The 19926-nt window shown below is 42.2% G+C and overlaps 1 protein-coding gene and 1 pseudogene across 11 annotated transcripts in view; one reads left to right on the top strand and one right to left on the bottom strand.

The window, feature by feature from the left end:
- Tpx2 (TPX2, microtubule nucleation factor) overlaps positions 1 to 18978 on the bottom strand; it is a 42000-nt gene extending 23022 nt beyond the window's left edge. For 2 of the 11 annotated variants that reach the window (XM_087652286.1, XM_087652288.1), the window contains exons 1-3: positions 18684 to 18978; positions 11893 to 12010; positions 614 to 783 (exon numbers count right to left, since the gene is read on the bottom strand). In XM_087652286.1, coding sequence (XP_087508412.1) covers positions 614 to 719 — 106 coding nt within the window. In that variant the 5' untranslated portion in view covers positions 720 to 783; positions 11893 to 12010; positions 18684 to 18978. The remainder of the gene's footprint in view (positions 1 to 613; positions 784 to 11892; positions 12011 to 18683) is intronic. The other 9 variants (XM_087652287.1, XM_087652289.1, NM_001434081.1 and 6 more) reach the window with 5 other exon arrangements.
- On the top strand, positions 1899 to 2015 carry LOC120102102 (small nucleolar RNA U109; annotated as a pseudogene).
- Positions 18979 to 19926: the final 948 nt, after the last annotated feature.

Below are 19926 nucleotides of genomic sequence, written 5' to 3'. Positions count from 1 at the left end.
ACTGCCAATAGTTCTAGACCAGTCTGGGAGACAGGCTGAGACCCTGTCTCAAAAAAAAAAAAAAAAAACCTAATTTCACCTGTGAACTGTGACTTCTGTAGTTCAAAGTGAACTGTTTTTCTTTTAAATCACGGGAAAATATATAGGCTACTTACTGTTTTGCAGTCTTGTTCTTCAATGTGTTTAACTTTATTAATTTATTTTATATGTATGGGTGTTTTGCCCACATATACATGTGTGCACCATGTACACGCGCCTGTGCTGTTGAGGCCTGAACAAAGTATTGAATCCTCTGAGCCAGAGACACCTGAGAGCTGCCACAGTGGGTTTGGGGAGAACAGCCAGTGCTCCTAACTGCTGAGCCATCTCTCCAGCCCTTATGCTCTTGAAATGTCCTCATCAAGCAAGATATTAACCCTTAAAATGGCAGAGCAACAGCAGGTGGGTGTCGCCCATCTTTAATGCCTGTGCTCGGGAGGCATAAGCAGGGTATCTGTGAATTCAAAGCCAGCCTGGTCTAAAAGCAAGTTCCAGGATAGCCAGAGGTACACATACAGTGAAATCAGGTCTTGAAAACAAAACAAAAACAAGCAAAAGAAAAAGCGCCACTTACCAAACCATGAGTCTATATTTTCAGTGTCCTCTTCAGCATCCAAAGATGAAAAGTTGATAAAGTCGGTGGGGGCATCAAACGAGTAAGCTGTTGGGACTTGGGCCATTGCCCCACCTAGTGCAGAACACACTTTTTCCAGGATTCTAATACTCCACTCAATAGATCGTCCTCTGAGGAAAAAAATGGTTACAAAAAATTGGGTGTACATCAGTATTAGGCATTGATTCCTACAAAGTACTTTGGTTTTTATATTTCTAATTTAGAAAACTATCCAGGGGCTGGCCTGAAAACTGCATGCTTTTAATCCCAGCACTTGGTAAGCAGAGGCAGGTGAATCTCTGTGAGTTCAAGACTGGCTTGGTCTACAGAATAAATTCCAGGTCAGCTAGGAATAGTAAGACCCTGCCTCAAAAATCAAAACACACACACACACACACACACACACACACACACACACACGGAAAGGAAAGGAAAGAGGAAAGGAATCTCATAAATATGCCTCATCTTTTTATTAAATCAACCTAAAAATTAATTGCCTGGGAGACTGCTTTAGTTTTTGGAATTAGAACGAAGCCAGTTTAGGGCTAGTGAGATGGCTCAGTGGGTAAAGGCTCCTGCCACCAAGCCTGACCTAGTTTGATCCTCAAAACCCACATGGTGGCAAGAGAGAAAACTGACTCCTGTGAGTGGTCCACTGAGCTCTATACACGCTGTAGCATGCATGCACGCCCACACAGATAAGACTTTTTCCTCCTCTTTCTTTTTGTAAGAGAAGGCCGAGTTTGATGAGGACCTACAATATGCCATTCACTGCTGGGCGCTGCACTCATTATTAATTTTCCCTCAATATGTCATTTCCAAGTCTTCTTCCACCTATGTATTCAACTCTGTGACCCATAACCTAATTTCTAAAACACATTATTAACTTTTACACCTGATGATCTTTACCCGAGTCCAACTAAAACTCTAGGAAATGCTATGCAAGAGTCCGCTGTTCCAGGGCTGGAGAAATGGCTCAGCGGTTAAGAGCACTGACTGCTCTTCCAGAGGTCCTGAGTTCAAATCCCAGCAACCACATGATGGCTCACAACCATCTGTAATGGGATCTGGTGTGTCTGAAGAAAGATACAGTGTACTCGTATACATAAAATAAATAAAACTTAAAAAAAAAAAAAAAGAGTCCGCTGTTCCACATGAATATCCAAAGCCACAGAGCCAGCTTTATCTCCTCTAGAATACTGAGCATCCATGTTTGCATCAGTTAACTCCATAAACAACTGCCAGGCAGCCTGTGCCTTCGGAAGACAAAAGCTCTTCCATAACATGCTACAGTGATGAAGGAGTTCTCAGGGCTACCAACCTTACAGAAGAGGTTGAGTAGTAGTATATTTCTCCTACATTGAAAAAAAAAAAGGGGGGGGGGGGTTGGGGATTTAGCTCAGCGGTAGAGCGCTTGCCTAGCAAGCGCAAGGCCCTGGGTTCGATCCCCAGCTCCGAAAAACAAACAAACAAAAAAAAAAAGCTCTTTCATTGTGCATATGAGGGTGCCTAGCAGAGTGCCTTCTGCACGGAAGAGTGAGACAGAAGTTCTCCCTAGGAAATAGTGTAAGAAAACTGTATTCCCCAGTTGAAAGTATAGCTCAGTGGTGGAAAGCAAACTTAGCATGTATAAGGATGTGAATTTCATCTAACACTGACAGGGGAGAAAGAAAACAAGACAAAAATTCCCTAGGCATGAAGAAAACGCCTTCATACACACCAAAGCCAGAATAAGTAAAAGGACCAAGACAGCACTACAGGCCCATGCCCCATGCCAACGAAACTGCATTCATTCCACTGTGTGTCAGACAGCGATTCAAGCCTCCCACTCTACTCCTATCTGGTTAACAGAATAGCTGAAGTCATCTGAAAAATAGCCTACATGGCATGTTTACTGACAAAGAATCGCCTACCCAGCAAGCTGTTTGTCCTAGAAAGTATTCTGAGATGGGTATCAGGGCATATGGAAAATTCAAGACAAGCTAGAGCCCAGCCTAGTCTACACAGCAAGTTCCAAGCCAATCAGCACTACAGAGCAAGACCCTATCTCATTAAGAAGGAAAGGGATTCTGTATCTTCTAAGGGATGTAGAAACTAATAATATTTGCATAAACATTATCCTCTCTTGGGATCTGTGGGATGGTCACACCTGACAACCTTATATGCCATTCCTAGCATCCATAGGAAAAGAGATTTGACACCTGCAAGCTATTTTCCAAATGTGTGTCATGGCACATATACACACACAAACACAAATAAGGTTTGTTTTTTGTTTTTTTTTTTCAAGACAGGGTCTCTCTTTGTAGCTCTGTCCTGGAACTTACCCTGTAGACCCGGCTGGCCTTGAACTTACCTGCTTCTGCCTCCCAACTCCTGGGATTAAAGGCATGCAACACCAACTAAAAATATGTTTTTAATCTTTCTTTAAGCTGGGTGTGCTGAAGCATGCCTTTAATCACACAACAGAAGACAGAAGCAGGTAAATCCTTTGGAGTTTGAGTCCAGCATGGTCAACTTACTGAGTTCCAGGCCAAGCAGAGCTATATAGTAAAATCTGCCTCAAAAACAAAAATGACAAGACAAACAAAACAAAACACACACACACACACACACACACACACACACACACACACTTCTCTAAATACCTGTAAAAATTCATTTCATAAAAGTCATGTTCATTTAAACCAAAAATACTCATATAAAAAATTAAACCAGAACCAGGCATACACATTTAATCCAAGCACTCAGGAGGAAGAATCAAAGGGATGGGAGTTTAAAACCCTATCTCAAAATACACAGACAAACAGACACACACACACACCCCTACACACACAAACACACAAACAAAACAAGGTCTGGTAGCTTACACCTAGAATCCCACCACCCAGGAGGCAAAGGCAGGAGGACTTAATCCAAGTTCAAAGCCAGCCTGGTCTACAGACAGAGCAAGCTCTAGGGCAAGCAGGACTACATAGCGAGTAAACAAACATTACAGTCACATAGCAATAGCAGCACATTTTGAATTTGCTTCATATAGGTCTAAAATTCTCCATGGCAATAAATTTGAACATATACCATTACTTAATGACGTGTAAAAATTATTTATACCCTATTTTTTAGAATTTTTCTCAATATTTCCACTTTAAAACTACTTCTAGGGGTTGGGGATTTAGCTCAGTGGTAGAGCGCTTGCCTAGGAAGCGCAAGGCCCTGGGTTCGGTCCCCAGCTCCGAAAAAAGAACCAAAAAAAAAAAAAAAAAAAAAAAAAAAAAAAAAAAAAACCTACTTCTAGCTCGGCAGTGGTGAAGCATGCCTTTAATCTCAGCACTCGGCGGGAGGCTCTATGAATCAGAAGCTAGCCTGATCTACAAAGTGAGTTTGAGGACAGCCAGGACTATATAGAAGAACCCTGTCTCAAATGAAAACAAAAAGCAAAAGGACAAAAAACTTGAAGAAATTCTTATAGCTAATATTCTGTACATATTGGTCATTTTTTCTCTAAAATAATTCTAATGAGGTGAAAACGCTGACTGAGGATCTTAATGCATACTGTGGAAACGTTCTCAGAAGAACATCACATCGCCAGGGGAGTGTGCTAGCTCCCCAACCAATGACCGACAACTCTACTTGTTGGTAACATGCACACCGCACGTCTCTGAACCACACCACTGTCAGCACAGTCTAAGCTCAGTCACCTGACCTTCATTACTGCCCAGCAATTTGGCCAGCATTTCCTTAGCTTCTCAGTGAACGGACTGATGTGGGAAGTACTTCTGGGATTTAGAGTGTCTCAGAAATAACTGTTTTAACAAACAACAGATTTCTACAGTGACGTCATACATACCATACAACTTCTTCCTCTGAATTCATATCTTTAGCTCTTTATGGCACCATTCTAGTTGAGGACTTCAGAGTAAAAACTTTATATTCTCAAATTGGGAAGAACTGGGAAGTAACATCTGAGTTTCTTTTGGTTTTGTTTTTCAAGACTTTTTTTTTTATGTACAGCTCTGGCTGTCCTGGAACTCGCTATGTAAACCAGGCTGGCCTCAAACTCAGAGATCTACCTGCCTCTGCCTCCTGAATGTTGGGATTAAGGGAGTATGCCACTGTGCCTGGATGGTAACATCTGATTTTTGCAGCTTATAGATAATGATTAACAAGCTAGGGTTCACCAAACACCACATAACAAAACTAATATTGCGGTTAAAAACAAACAGGAACAAAAATAGCTACCAGAGATGCCAGGTTGTTTTAAGTACCAGCTCTCTGTTAGCTCTAATGCTCACCTGCAACCTTGTAAAGCAACAGTTACTATCCTCATCCCAGAGGAGAAAGCTGCAGGCCAGAGATTAAATATCAGCTCAATAGCCAGTCTTGTAAAGAGCTATCTCCTAGCTGGAGCACACCCAGACACGCCTCACCCCTCTTTGGGACTGAGCAGTGTTGGAGCATCAGGTCTCCACTTGTGTACAGGACAGCACGGCACTTGCTCTGCAGTCTCTTGACCTGAAGAAGGCTCTCCATTCCTTCATCCTAAGGGTCCCTCTCCTCCATTTCTAGTTTCATTATTTATGGGGGATTTTTTGCTTTGCTTTTGTTTTATCTTGTCTTTTTGTTTTCTTGCTGCTATGTTATAGGTTTTTCATTTGTTTGTTTTTGTTCTTGTGTTTTGGTTCGGTTCTTTAAGACAGGGTTTCACTGTTGTCCTGTGTCGCCCTGGCTCTCCTGGAACTTGATCTCTACAACAAGCTGCCCTCTAAAGCTCAGTCATTTAGCCTCTGCTTCCAGAGCGCTGGGATTAAAGGTATGAGACAGGACACCCAGCTTTTTTGTTGTTGTTGCTGGTGGGGGTGGGGTAAAGACAGTGGCTTATATAGCCAGACGGGCCTAGAACTTGTTATGTAGTCACACATACACATACGAATTCATACCATATAAATAACACATGCGAAGTTAAAAAAAAAAACAATTAGTGAAGGATTTCTCTGGTAATAGTTAAAAGTCTCTGCTTGAAAAAAAAAAAAGGAACATTTTTCCCTTTTGAACAACTATGCTTGAAGACATGAGAAAATCTTGGATTCCCATGATCTCAATAGCTAACTGAGGTCACTGGGAACACTTCCCAGCCAGGACTATAATGAAGAAAAGCAGAGCTAGGGAGGAAGAGGCAGGAATACCACAACACACCACAACCACACAAAGCCCTCGGAAAACTGTGGTCCCAGCAATTATCTAGAGAAGCTGGCCATCACCCTAGATTATGCACTCTTTTGACCTTTACTTAAACTGCTTTTTTTGTCATTTTATTTTATGTGTATGTTTTGTCCACTTGTATGTCTGGGTATGAAGTGTCTGCAGAGGTCAGAAAAGGTGGTAAGATTCATCTGGAACTTAGCTGCTATGTGAATGTTAAGAATTCAAACCCAGGTCCTCTGAAAAAGTAGCCATGTTAACTGCTGGGCCATCTTTCAAGCCCCTTTCCAACTCTTAATACCATGCTTAAACCTGCATTAACCCCTTTCTTGATAAACCCTAACTCCAGCTAGGTACGGCACTCAAAGGGCCAAGGCAGGAAGATCTAAGGCCAGCCAGTTCCTGAGTTCCAGGACAAGCAGAACTTCAGTGAGACCTTGTCTCAATCTCTGGCTGGCCTCTGTCTTCCTGTCTGGGCCTCTATGATTTCAAAGTAACAAAAACCAGAAAAAAACATGTTCATATGTCCATATACAAGGATGAAGAAGTCGTGAGTACAGTAGCTGAGTCTGTGAAGGTCTTGGGAGTCCTGCAGTAGGAGAGACCACGCGATAAAGCTCTGGTGTTGAGAATATGCCTTATTATTACATGAATTTATTATTACCTTTTCATTGAAAGCCTAGCTAGCTAAGCATTTATTTTTCTCTTAAGTTTGTTCTCCAGAAAAGATTGGAACTCCTACAACTTTTGTTAAATATTTTTGTTAATCTGACAATACTTTCAAATCAACTGCTTTTTGAAAATGCTGCTTTGCACTTTTTGGCTCAATAAATTGACTACTATCTTGACTTATCCAAACATTACATACTCTTTCTGGTATTTATGTATATTTTAAATATTTATTTATACATTTTGTGTATATGAGCACTCTGTCTTCATGCACACCAGAAGAGGGCATCAGATCCCACTACAGATGGCTGTAAGCCTCCATGTGGTTGCTGGAAATTGAACTGCAGACCTCTGAAAGGGCAGCCAATAAATGCTCTTTCTTTTTTTTTTTTTTTTTTTTTTTTTTTTTTGGTTCTTTTTTTCGGAGCTGGGGACTGAACCCAGGGCCTTGAGCTTCCTAGGCAAGTGCTCTACCACTGAGCTAAATCCCCAACCCCATAAATGCTCTTTCTTAACTGCTAGGCCATGTCTCCAGCCCCATCTTTTTTTTTTTTTTTTTTTACTCACACGAGTGTTTTTTTATCTGCATGTATGTATGTGCACTACATGTGTGCCTGCTGGCTGCAGAGATCAGAAGAGGGCGACAGATGCCCTGGGACTGGAGTTACACAAGGTTATGAAATACCATGTGTGTGTTGAGATTTAAACCTGGGTCCTCTGTAAAAGCAGTAGCCACTGTTAACCACTGAGCTATCTCTTCAGCCCAATGGCCTATTTTTTATCTAGATTGGCCAACTTAGGAGGCCGCCCTGCCACTCTAGCAGAGCAGGATGTCTCACACCTGTAAGCCCACCCCTTGAGAACCTACGACAAGAGGACTGACTCAATTTTGAAGTCATCCTGGGCCTATATACTGAGATCCAGGCTAGCTACAAAGTGAGACTGTCTCAACAAAGAAAAATGTAAGAAGGATAACACCCATCTCTCCTCGAAGTGGAATCGAACTAACAAATATGAATCAGTTACCCCTGAGAACTCTCATCCTCTCGTGAAAGGCAGATGAAGATAACCAAAAGTAGGGTTGGGGACGAAGCTTGGTGAGAAAGTAAACAAGGGGAGGGGTGGGGCCAGAGACCAGGAGCAGAGCAAAGTAACTGCTAAATCAAGACAGTTTTACAACACTGCCTCACCACAAACAATAAATAGTAGGATGTCAAAATAGCAAAAATTAAAGTCTGCTGGGGCCTAGTGGGATACCACACAGGTCAAAGCTAAAGGCAGCTGTTTAAATGAGAGCCCCATGAATGGTGGGAACTGGATCCTTCCCACATCCCTTAATCAAGATTGAATTTCTGTCAACAGGTCTCACTGAGGGAGAAAAAAAAAAGGCAGATACGTCAACCACATTCAAACAAAACAAAGCTTAAATAAAACAAGCTGCCAAGCAAGAGAATTAACTTCATATTTGAAAGTTATCTGAAATTGCTACAGTGCAGATTCCTGAAAAAACTGCAAATATTCTCAGGAGAAAAATAGTGTTAATGGGCTTGATGGCACTTTAATCCCAGCACTGGAAAGCAAAGACAAGTGGATCAGAGTTCAAGGCCAGCCTTGTCTATACAGCAAATTCCAGGTCAGCAAGGGCTACAGTGAGTCTCTGCCTCAACAACATAAGAAAATGACAATTAAATAAATAAAAAGAGCTTTTAATAAAAATAGGCTTTTATTTTCTTCGTCAGTGATGCAAATGTAAGCCAGATCAGACCAGATTAAAAATAGATAAAGGCAATTTTATTAGGAGGCAGCTCTTCACCTAATCTTACAAGTCAGTGAAGTGACACATCCAGGATAAAGCAAGGGGGTTTTATGGAGTTTAAGTGAGGAGTGATGATATCTCAGCTAGGAGTTGGGATGGTGTCCATACATGGTCAAAATCTGAGCCCTTGGGCGGGCACTCTTGGGACAGAAACTTCTCTGTGGGGGCAGGGCTGGGAGGAAGGCAGTTGGGTATTTCCCAGCTTGTGCAGATTCCAGCCTAACAAAATAATCCTACAGGAAATCTGAGGGGGAAAAAGGCTAAAGAGAAGGCTCAGTGGTTAAGAGCACCGTCTGCTCTTCTAGATCAGGAGTTCGATTCTCAGCAACCACACAGTAGCTCACAATTGTCTATAACTCTAATTCCTGGGAATCTGCTGCTCTTCAGACCTACGGGAACCTAGCATGCATACGGCACACATACATGCAGGCAGAAATATCCACACAAAATAAAATTAAGTAGAACTATTCTTTAAATAAGAAAGCCTACCCAGTATGATATGCATAAATCAATTGCTACATATCAACTAGTTCTTTAAACAATTATGTCTTAACCACCACCTATCATCATATCATAACCTGATTCCCAAAATACACACTGAAGTGATTATGTGTAATGTGAGATGATTATATGAAATGTATAATCCTTTTCCTTAAGAAACAAACAATTGAGTTGGACAGAGGTGGTGCATGCCTTTAATCCCAGCACTGGGAAGGTAGAGGCAGGAGAATCTTTTGAGTTTGAGGTCAGCCTGGTTTACAGAATGAGTTCCTGGATAGCCCCTGTGAGAAAACACAAAAACAAAAATGACTAACTTTTTCTGAGGAAGAAACAGGTGAAAAGGGAAGGCAAATGGAGACAAATACACGAGGAAGACTGCAGAAGAAGCAACATAACCTTCTCTACATTCATATGAAATTTACCTCTTGTCTCTCTTCATGCACCCTCCAACCAAAAATAACTAGGCTTGACAAGCTCTATAAATCAAAGGTGCAGGTTCAAAAGGAGTGGGCGAGCTGCACAGAGTGCATTCTAAGCAGCCTGAAACTGCACCCTGGTGCTCCTAGCAAAGCAGCCAGTCAGTGAGAGAAGCCCCAGCAGCTCGGCACCCACTCTGTGAAACAGAGGAGAGCACTAGCTAACACCATGTTAAGAAAGTGCACAGAAGTCAAGGCTTCATTAGAAACAGTCAGTCAGACTGAACTCATCCAGGCCAGGCCGTTTTCTCACAAACACTCTTCCACCTTCACTGGGTAAGCAATCTCACTACATAACACATATTTTCATTTACCCAGAAAGAAAACTTCTCCGTTTTTTCCCCTTGTACATAAGAAATTAGAGTCAGCAAACAGCAGCACAACCTGTATCTAGCTTTGACTATAAATCAAACTTACAAACTAAATCCGAAGAAAGTTTAATGGACTTTGTTTCCACATTTGCTAACTTCTATGTTGAAATCAGATCTGTTTACAGAAACAGATCTATGAAGAAAATTGGGCCAGTTTAAAATCCAAAACCAATCCCTCACCACCCAACACCGAGAGTCAGCACAGGACACACTGGACACTCGCTCTAACTCACCACTGCCCGGCAGCCAGGCAGACGCCCTCTCATTACCAATTCCAGGCAGGTGCGGTGTCATCATGAATGGAACCTCAGCACTTGGGCTGTTGAAGCAGCAGGATGACCTTCAGTCCTTGGCCAGCCTAGGCTACCTAGCAAATTTGAGGCCATCCTACAGGACTTTATCTCAAAAAACAAGCAAGGACAAAGGAGATGGCTTGGTGGGTAAAGGAACAATGGTCAGGCCTGACATCCTGAGTTCAATCTCTAGCTGTAGTGGAAGGAAAACCAGTCCCTACATTATCCTCTGGCCTCTACATAAACCACTGTACTCACGCCCCTGCATACACAGACACAGACAGGCAGACACACACACATACACCCCAAAAGCCTTACAAGTGTCACACTGTGCTGAGTTTGTCTTGAGACTATCTACATAGCCCTGGATATTCTGGAAATCTCTATGTAGATCAAGCTGGCTTGAATTTATAGAGACCTGCCTACCTCTGCCTCTTAAGTGCTGAAATTAAAGGTGTGAATACCACATCTGGCTTGTGTTTGTTTGTTTATTTATGTGGTCATATTAACAAAACACATTCACTCAGGGCTTCACCCCTCCCCCCACCTCCCTGACATATGTCTGAGGCAGGATCACGTGCTGTCCAGTCTAATGCTGAAAAAGACCTTCAGCTCCTACTGCCTCTGCCACCACCTCCCTAGTGCTGGTATTCTAGGACGTGCCACCAAGCACAGCTTGTTCTTAGGTGTTTTGGTTTGGTTTTTTGAGACAGAATCTGAAAGAAAGAAAGAGAGAGAGAGAGAGAGAGAGAGAGAGAGAGAGGGAGGGAGAGAGAGAGAAAGAAGGGAGGGCGGGCGGGCAGGCAGGCAGGCAGACAGACAGACAGACAGACAGACAGAAAGAAAGAAAGAAAGGCTTTGACATGAATGTATGGGCAAAGCTAGCCTGGAACTTCTGATTCTCCTGCCTCACCCTAAGGCTGAGAGTATAGGTCTGAGATTAATTACCCCACCCCCACTCCTAGCTAGAGTATCATTTTTTTTTACTTGAAATATGGACTGAGACAAAAGCCTATAATGACAGTCGAGCTAGGCATGCTGGCACAGACCTGTAATACTAACTGCTCAGGGAGTGAAAGCAGGAGGACTGCAGATTCAAGGTCAGTCTAGGTGACAGCATGAGACCGCAAGTCAAGACAGAAAGTATAAAAAGGGCCAGCCAGATGTGGTGGCCCTCACTCATCCTGGATCCCTGAGCTCTGAGTTCCGAGCCAGCCAGGACTACATAGTGAGACACTCCCTCAAAACACCAAAACAAAGTCCCAAAGGGGAGCTGGAGAGTTGAGTCAGTAATTAAGAATATGAGTTCTCGGGGTTGGGGATTTAACTCAGTGGTAGAGCGCTTGCCTAGCAAGCTCAAGGCCCTGGGTTCGGTCCCCAATCTGGGACCAAAAAAAAAAAAAAAAAAAAGAATATGAGCTCTCTTCCAGAGGACCTGGGTAGGGCTCCCAGCACCCACGGTGGTTCTCAACATCTATAACTGCAGTTCCAAGGGAACCAACACCATGAACTCCATGGGCACCAGAGAGGCAAATGATACAGACACACGTACAAGCAAAATACTGTATGCGTAAAATAAGATTAGAAATATGTACAAAATATAATAATAATAATAATAATAATAATAATAATAATAATAATAATAATAATAAAAAGTACAAAAAGGATTAAGACTAGCTCAGTGGTAGGATTTGTGAAGTTCTGGCTTCAACCCAACATGGCAGCACAAGGCAGCCATAATTTCTCTAAAATCTATGACAATGAGTGGTTGGTTTTACCTTTTCTTTTCCAAATTTAAGGAATTTCTTTCTAAGATAGCTTCACTTTAAAAAGACACATGAAAGTTATTTAAACATTTATGAAGCTTGTATGTTAATGTTTCTTACTCCTTTGAGCATTACTCACTGTGGATACACACCTGATCTATAGTAAATTTGTCTCTCAAGTCCACTTCTTACAACCTCACCTCAAAGTCACAATCTCGCTCTCAAGTCTCTTGAAGTATTACAGTCCGGCAGACACTTCTCATGAAGAACCTGGAGGCAGGTGAAAGATATTTTAAAAGGTTAAGAGTAAACTTAAAAATGTGTGTATGGCTAGGCAGTAGGTGCGTGCCTTTGATCCCAGCACTTGGGAGGGAGAGGCAGGGAGCTGGGGTCTCTGACTTCAAGACCAGACTCAACAGAGCAAATTCTAGGACAGAGCTAGACAGAGGAAACTGTCTGGAAAAACAAAAAAGAAAAGAAACAAAGAACTCAATCAACATCAACTCATTTGTGGCTGCTATACCAGATGTGGTATCATTTGAGCAGATTAACACATCTTCTGGCACATGATATGCAGCCATTGATCTAGCAAATACCTTTTTCTGGTACCTGTCCATAAGGACCACCAGAAGCAACTTGCTTTCAATTGGCAATGCCAGCAGTATGCATTTACAGTTTTACCTCTGCAGCCTTATGTCATAACAAATAACAACTGTTTTTCTGTTCCACAAAATATCACATTTGTGCACTATATTGAAAACATTATGCTGACTGGACTGAGTAAACAAGGAGTAGCAATCACCTTAGGCTTGTTGGTTAACATATGTACATCAGAGGATGGGAAATAAATACAACCAAACTTAAAGGCCTTCTACCTTAGGAAGAAATTATTAGGAGTGCAGTGGTGTGGGACATGCAGACACTCCTTCAAAGGTGAAGGAGTTATTGTGCCTGGCCCCTCTCACCACCAAGAAGGAAGCGTAACACTTTAGAGGGCCTATTGAGTCTGAAGACAGATGGTTCCTCACTTTGGTTTGTCATTTTGGCCCTTAGACGAAGTTTTGCTAGCTTTGAATAGGCCCTGCGACACAAGGCTCTTCAACATGTCCAGGCTGCTGTGCAAGCTGTCCTTCCACTTGGGCAATGACCTAACAAACCCAATGGCACTCAAGGTGCTGGTGGCAGATTGAGATGCTGTTTGGAGCCCTTGGTGGACCTCTACGAGATGAATCACAAAAGATAGCTTTGGGAGTTTGGAACAAGAATCTACCGTCATCAGCAAACAACTATTCTATGTTTGATGATGGGCCATCATGTAACCTGGTGTAGCCATCATGAGCTGGGTATTACCTAACTCACTAAGTTATAAAGCAGGATGTGCACAGTAGCAATTTATTATCAAATAAATGTGATCAGGTCCTGAAGGCATACACAAGTTACATAAAGAAGTTGCTCAAATGCCAATGGTTTCTACTACTCCCATTAAAAATACCAGCTGGGGGGCTGGGGATTTAGCTCAGTGGTAGAGCGCTTATCTAGGAAGCGCAAGGCCCTGGGTTCAGTCCCCAGCTCCGAAAAAAAGAACCAAAAAAAAAAAAAAAAAAAAAAAAAAAAACACCAGCTGGGAGCTAGAGAGATGCCTCAGTGGTTAAGAGAACTGACTGTCCTTTCAGAGGCTCTGAGTTCAAATCCTAGCAACCACATGGTGGCTCACAACCATTTGTAATGAGATCTGATGCCCTCTTCTGGTGTGTCTATATACAGTGTATTTATATATAATAAATAAATCTTTAAAAATTTTCATTAAAAAAAATACCAAGCTTGATCTATAGCCTCATGGGGTGTGTCCTATAATTGGTAGACAGAAGAGAAGACTACAGGTTGGTTTACTGATGGTTCTTCATGTTATGAAGGCACCACCCAGAAGTGGATAACTATAGCATTAAAACCCCTTTCTGAAACAACCCTGAAAGATACTAGCAAAGGGAAATCTTTAAAATGGCAGAATTTCATTCAGGCATATCTGGGGCTCAATTTTGGTCTCTGCTGTTGGCAGATCTGGCACTCAGCAGCAGCTGTAGCTACATCAGCCTTGGTGAGTAGAAATCCATGCTGTTGGCCTGGGCATAACCTCCATTTCTACCATCCTGGACACTTTGTTCATGGGCAATAACAGGGATGACTAAAGAAAGAGGCTGATCTGGCTCATTTCAGAGCCAGAGACTTGTGGCAATGGGCCCACAATCATGGAATCCAGGATTCCCTTACCCTGTTCCCCACCATTCTGAAGCAGCTGGCCTGAGAGAGTAACCTTTTGAAGACAGTAACAGCACCAGTTAGGTGGCACAGCCTGGAGGGCAGGGACAGAGTTCTCTAGAATGCATGATTTGAATCAGCATCCAGCATGCAATACAGTTTCTCCCACAGCCAAAATCCATGGGTCCAGGATCAAGGTGTTGAAAAGGGAATCATTCCATGCACTATCATCACTAGGTAACCCACTAGGAAAATTCTTGCTTCCTGTTCCCTTGACCCCAAATTCTGTTGGCCTAGAAGTTTTGGTTTCAGAGTGTGTAACACTCCTGCCAGGAGCCATAACAAACATCCAATTGAACTGGAACTTCAGACTTCCCCCTGGCCACTTTGGGTTTCTGATGCCCTTAAGCCAAAAGGAAAAGAAAGGAATGACAGTATTAGGAGGGGTGATTGATCCAGATTAGCAATGGAAAACTGGATTCCTTCCACAGAGAAGGTAAGGAGAATTAGGTCTAGAGTACATGAGATCCTTTAAGGTGTCTCTTGGTCCAACCATGTCCTATAATTAAAGCCTAGGAGGAACAACAACAATCTAATCCAGGCAAGATGACAAAGGGCACAGACCATTCAAATATCAAGGTGTGGGTCACTCTGGGATTGGGCTAGGAAGGGACCAAGAGTTGGCTGAGGGTTGAGGGGGAAATACAGAATGGGTAGTAGAGGAAAGTAGTTATAAATATCTGCTAAGGGGGCTAGAGAGATGGCTCAGCAGTTAAGAACAGTGACTGCTCTTCCAGAGGTCCTGAGTTCAAATCCCAGCAATCACATGGTAGCTCACAACCATCTGTAAAGGGATCTGATGCCCTCTTCTGGTGTGTCTGAGACAGCTACAGTGTACTCATATTAAATAAAATAAATACCAGCTAAGGCTATGTAACCACTCGCAGAAATGAGGATTAAAATTGACATGAGTGTTTCTGTCATATTTCGTTAAGAATGTGTTTAAGAGATGTGTGTTCTTTCCTTGACTTACCACGTAATATAACAATATCCAATAAGAGAATATCAGTGGTTATCATATTTAAGTTTTGGGGGAGATGTATAGCTCAGCAGTTAAGAGCACTGACTGCTCTTCCAGAGGTCCTGAGTTCAGTTCCCAGAGACCATATGGTGGCTCACAACCACCTGTAATGAAATCCGATGTCCTCTTCTGGTGTGTCTGAAGACAGCTACAGTGTACATAAAATAAATAAATAATAATAAATAAATAATAATAAATAAATAAAATTTAAAAAACGTCCCTCAAGGACACTGCTATCCAGTCTAACATTTATGCTTTTGCAGTTGTATGAAGGACAATTATATTATGCCAGCCGTAACAATGGCCTGGTTATTGTTTTCATTTAGAAATTAAGAATGGTGTTGGGGATTTAGCTCAGTGGTAGAGCGCTTGCCTAGGAAGCGCAAGGCCCTGGGTTCGGTCCCCAGCTCCGAAAAAAAAGAACCAAAAAAAAAAAAAAAAAAAAAAAAAAAAATGGCCACAGAAATTAAGAATGGCATAAGTAGATATTATTGTGTGCTGAGTTGACTTACAATGGCTGTTCGTAGTTGTCAACTTGACTACATCTAGAATTAACTAAAACCCAAGCAGCTGGGGACACCTATTAGGTTTTTCTTCCCCTTAACTGAATCATTTGAGGTGGAAAGACCTGCTTTTAATAGGAATCTCTAAGATAGGAAAATACACTTTTAATCCAGATCTTTTGAGATTGGAAGATCCACTTATTAATCTGGGCCATACCTTCTGTTATCAGCCTATATAAAGGACGTGGAAGGAAGCCTGCTCTATTTGCCTGCTTGCTCTCAATGGCAAGTCCATTCCTTCACTGGCATGGAGTCCAGCTGATGCATCCAGGACGGAACGACTACTGGATTGTTGGACCTTCCATTGGTAGACAATGGACTAGCTGGACCACAGCCTGTATGTCTTTTTAATAAATCACACACACACACACACACACACACACACACACACATATATAATATATATATTATGTATGCATGCACATATTACATATATATTACATATATTATCTATTAATATATATGGACTATTCTGTTCCTCTAGAAAGCCCTGACTAACACAACACTTTTCTATTTTTTTTTTTTTTGTTGTTGTTGTTGTTCTTTTTTTTCAGAGCTGGGGACCGAACCCAGGGCCTTGCGCTTCCTAGGTAAGCGCTCTACCACTGAGCTAAATCCCCAGCCCCCAACACTTTTCTATTAATGTTTAATTCCATCTTTTTCCTATACAGGATCGTGGCAGCTGATTTACATGACTATGTCTCAAATACAAATCTATCTTACATAATAACTCAGGCTAGTCAATCACACCATCATCAGTTCTGCTTCCTGCTACCATGGGGGGAAAAAGATAAAAAACAAAGCCAAAAACATCTTTGTGAAAGGATACTTAAATTCTCCGCTCAAAAGTTAAAAAGAAATTTTTTTAAAAAAAGGGAAGAAGCTGAGTGTACAGGCTCTCATTGTAGAGAACAGACCCAAGAAAAGCTAAAGGAAAAAAAATATAATGAGAATGTAGAATTCAATCTCTCCTGATACAAGAACAAGAAACAAAGGACTTTTCCACATAACTTTTCTTTAGCCAAACTTAACTGGACCTGCAAGATAATCTGATGAGAATTTGGTTCTAATGAGCACATTAGCATAAACCTGGCCAAAGGAATGTTTTTATTTGCATATTAGAATACTTCAAGTTACTATGATCTAGTTTTTCACACTTGCTATTTTGCTGTCAACTTAGGCAGGGCCTTCCTAGACTCCCAATTCAACATATATGCAGCCTGGTCTCGTCCCTGTCTAGCCAAACCCTGTTTTCTGACAGTCAGTTTGTATCCCAGACGCTTCAGAAACCCAACCTTCCCTGTATTAAGTCTCATCCATCTCCACACCTAAATTGCCAGAATACTTGAAAACCAAAACCAAAGCATTTATTCACATAATAGTAACTTACACGGATTCTGTCTTAAAAATGGAAATTGGTAGAATTCTTGCTTAGTACATACAAAGCCCTGGGCTCCAGGTCTAGCACAGACTATGGTGGTGCACAGCCATAAACCCAACATTCTGGCAGTGAAGGAAAGAGGACTAGGAGTTCAAGAACAGCCTGTGCAGGTTAGAGAGATGCCCAGTAGTTAGGAGCACCAGCTGCTCTTCCAAAGAACCCAGGTTCAATTCCCAGCAACCACATGGCAGTTCTGGTAACTCCAGTTCCAGGGGGTCTAACACCTTCATGCAGAGGGATACCTAGGCAAAACACATAAATTAACTATAAAAAAGAACAGCCTTGGGGCTGGGGATTTAGCTCAGTGGTAGAGCGCTTACCTAGGAAGCACAAGGCCCTGGGTTCAGTCCCCAGCTCCGAAAAAAAGAACCAAAAAAAAAAAAAAAAAAAAAGAACAGCCTTTCTTTCAGGTCCATGTGGGCTACACAAGACCCTATCTCAACAGTAATCATTATCATCACAAAAAAAGTACAGAGTAACCCAGTCATCCCTTCTACCATGAGCAAGAAGATATTGATCAAGCATTTTGATTCCAAGCATACCAGGAAAACCTTGAATACATTATGTATCCATATACATATAAAATCTAACATCCACTAACGTAAACACATAATATACACTCTCAAAGGTCAATCAGTTGGTCCAATTAGTTGCAGGCCTCAATAATTTTGTACCAAAAATGACAACATGACATTACCAAAGAGACACAAACCAACCAAGAGAAAACAGTATGATGTGAGGCAATCTGACAGGTGTTATACTACACTGAGGCCACATACAAGAATATTCCTACTAGCTAGGTGTGGTGACACACACCTTTAATTCCAGAACCTGGGACACAGAGGCAGGCAGATCTCTTGTTTGATACCAGCCTGGTCGACACAGTGAGTTTCAGGACAGCCAGAGATATGTAAAAGAGATCCTGTCTCAAAACAACAGCAAAACCAATATTTTTATTGTATTACCAAATAGTTCTTTAATTGTTTTTTAATATGAGAAAAAGGCAAATAAAGATGAAGGATGTGAAGATACAAGGATGAGGCAGAAATACATACATACATACATACATACATACATACATACATACATACATACACACCCACATATACAAACACACACACACACACACAGTTTGGTGGGAGTCCTTGCTACTATTGAGAAAATTATATGTGATTACGAATCAGAAAATAGGGTGTAAGCACAACTGACAATACTATATGACCTTTATGATACTATATCACATCTATCCTTCCCTTCCAATCTTTAAATGTCCCAAAAAAAGGAAGACAAAAAGGCAGAAACACCTAATGACTCGATACAAAGAGGGCAGGCAATAAGAATGGAATAAAATGAATGTTGTAGTCCAAACAGAAGACAATCAAGATGGAATTAAACTCTAACTCAGTTGTGTTGGCACGACACCAGATTTAGTTTTCTATCTCAGACAAACGCAGTTGTTGGTGATCACATCTCTTTTCCTCCACCAAAGCTATTTAATGGCAGGGCTATTTCCCTCCACTGGGCCTCGACTTCCTTCCCTAAAGTAATGCTAGGAGCGCTTAATTAATAAATTTGGTGCGGAAACTGGAGAACAGTGCTTACACCAACAGCCGTTACCGTCTAGTAGCTGACAGCCTGGAGCAACCTCTGCTCCGGGGTTCCCAGGAATACTGAAGCCGAATCTGAGACTTCACTCCCAAGTCCCGACCCCGGCGTCCGAAGCCCGCGCGCTGTCTAGGCTGGCATGGCCCGCCCCGCGGACTCCTCCACCCTCTCAGAAAACTGAGGAATGGCTCCCGGCGCACCGCTGCTTCCCCTCACCTTCACACTACTTTCCCGGCTTCAGCTTGCACCAACTCTAAGAAGCCAGCGCCTAAGACGGCTCCCGGACACAACTAGTACGGTTGAAAATTTGAACTCAGACACCGGTCAAATGCACCAATCAGAGAGCCGGAAGTTAACAACTCTGCCCTCTGATTGGCCTCTGAAAATGCAGCGGCGCCGGAAGTTAGGAGGCGGGACAAGATGGCAACTGGCCAGAGCGCCTTCAGAGAAATGTAGTCCCTAGCGCGGGCGCATTGAAACGACTCGACTACAAAACCCAGAATCCTCTGCTCCTATTTGGTTTTGTTTAGGGCTTGATAGGGTTCCGAGGTTTTGTTTTGTTTGCGGTAGGGCCACTTTGAGTCCAAGCTTTCCTGAATCCTCAGTATAACTGAGGATGACTTTAAACTATTGATCCTTGGGGGCTGGAGAGAAGGCTCAGCGGTTCAGAGCACTGACTACTCTTCCAGAGGTCCTGAGTTCAATTCCCACAACCACATGGTGGCTCACAACCAACTGTAATGGGATCCGATGCCCTCTTCTCATGTGTCTGAAGACAGCGACAGTGTACTCACATACATAAAATAAATAAATCCCCCACGTCCCAAGTGCAGGGATTTCAGATGTGTCTCATCATGCTAGGCTTGTTCCTACTTAATTGGAAGAATTGGTACTAGAATCTAGTGACTAGATGAAGTGAGAAGACCCATTTAAGTATATAAAGGCAGTGGGCTGCGTCCTAGGCCTCCCAAAAACGTGAGAAGGAAACGTTTTACTTTTTAAAGATTATTCTCTCCATGTATATGAATGTGTTTCCTGCAATAAACTCAGTGTAGTAGCCCAGGTCTTTGAAACCAGCATTCAGGAGGCAGAAACAGGATGAATCTATACATTCTAAGCCCTAAGCCATGCTAGTGTGCAAAGAAAGCTCCAAACTGGTCAGAGCTCCATAGGAAGACTTTGTCTCAAAAAAGGCACATAAAAAAAAAAAAAAAAGTGCAAGGTGCTGACACATGCCTTT

The sequence above is a fragment of the Rattus norvegicus genome, chromosome 3, assembly GCF_021556685.1.
Source record: "Rattus norvegicus strain SHRSP/BbbUtx chromosome 3, alternate assembly SHRSP_T2T, whole genome shotgun sequence".
Taxonomy (NCBI): domain Eukaryota; kingdom Metazoa; phylum Chordata; class Mammalia; order Rodentia; family Muridae; genus Rattus; species Rattus norvegicus.
This window is presented reverse-complemented; position numbering and strand designations above follow the sequence as displayed.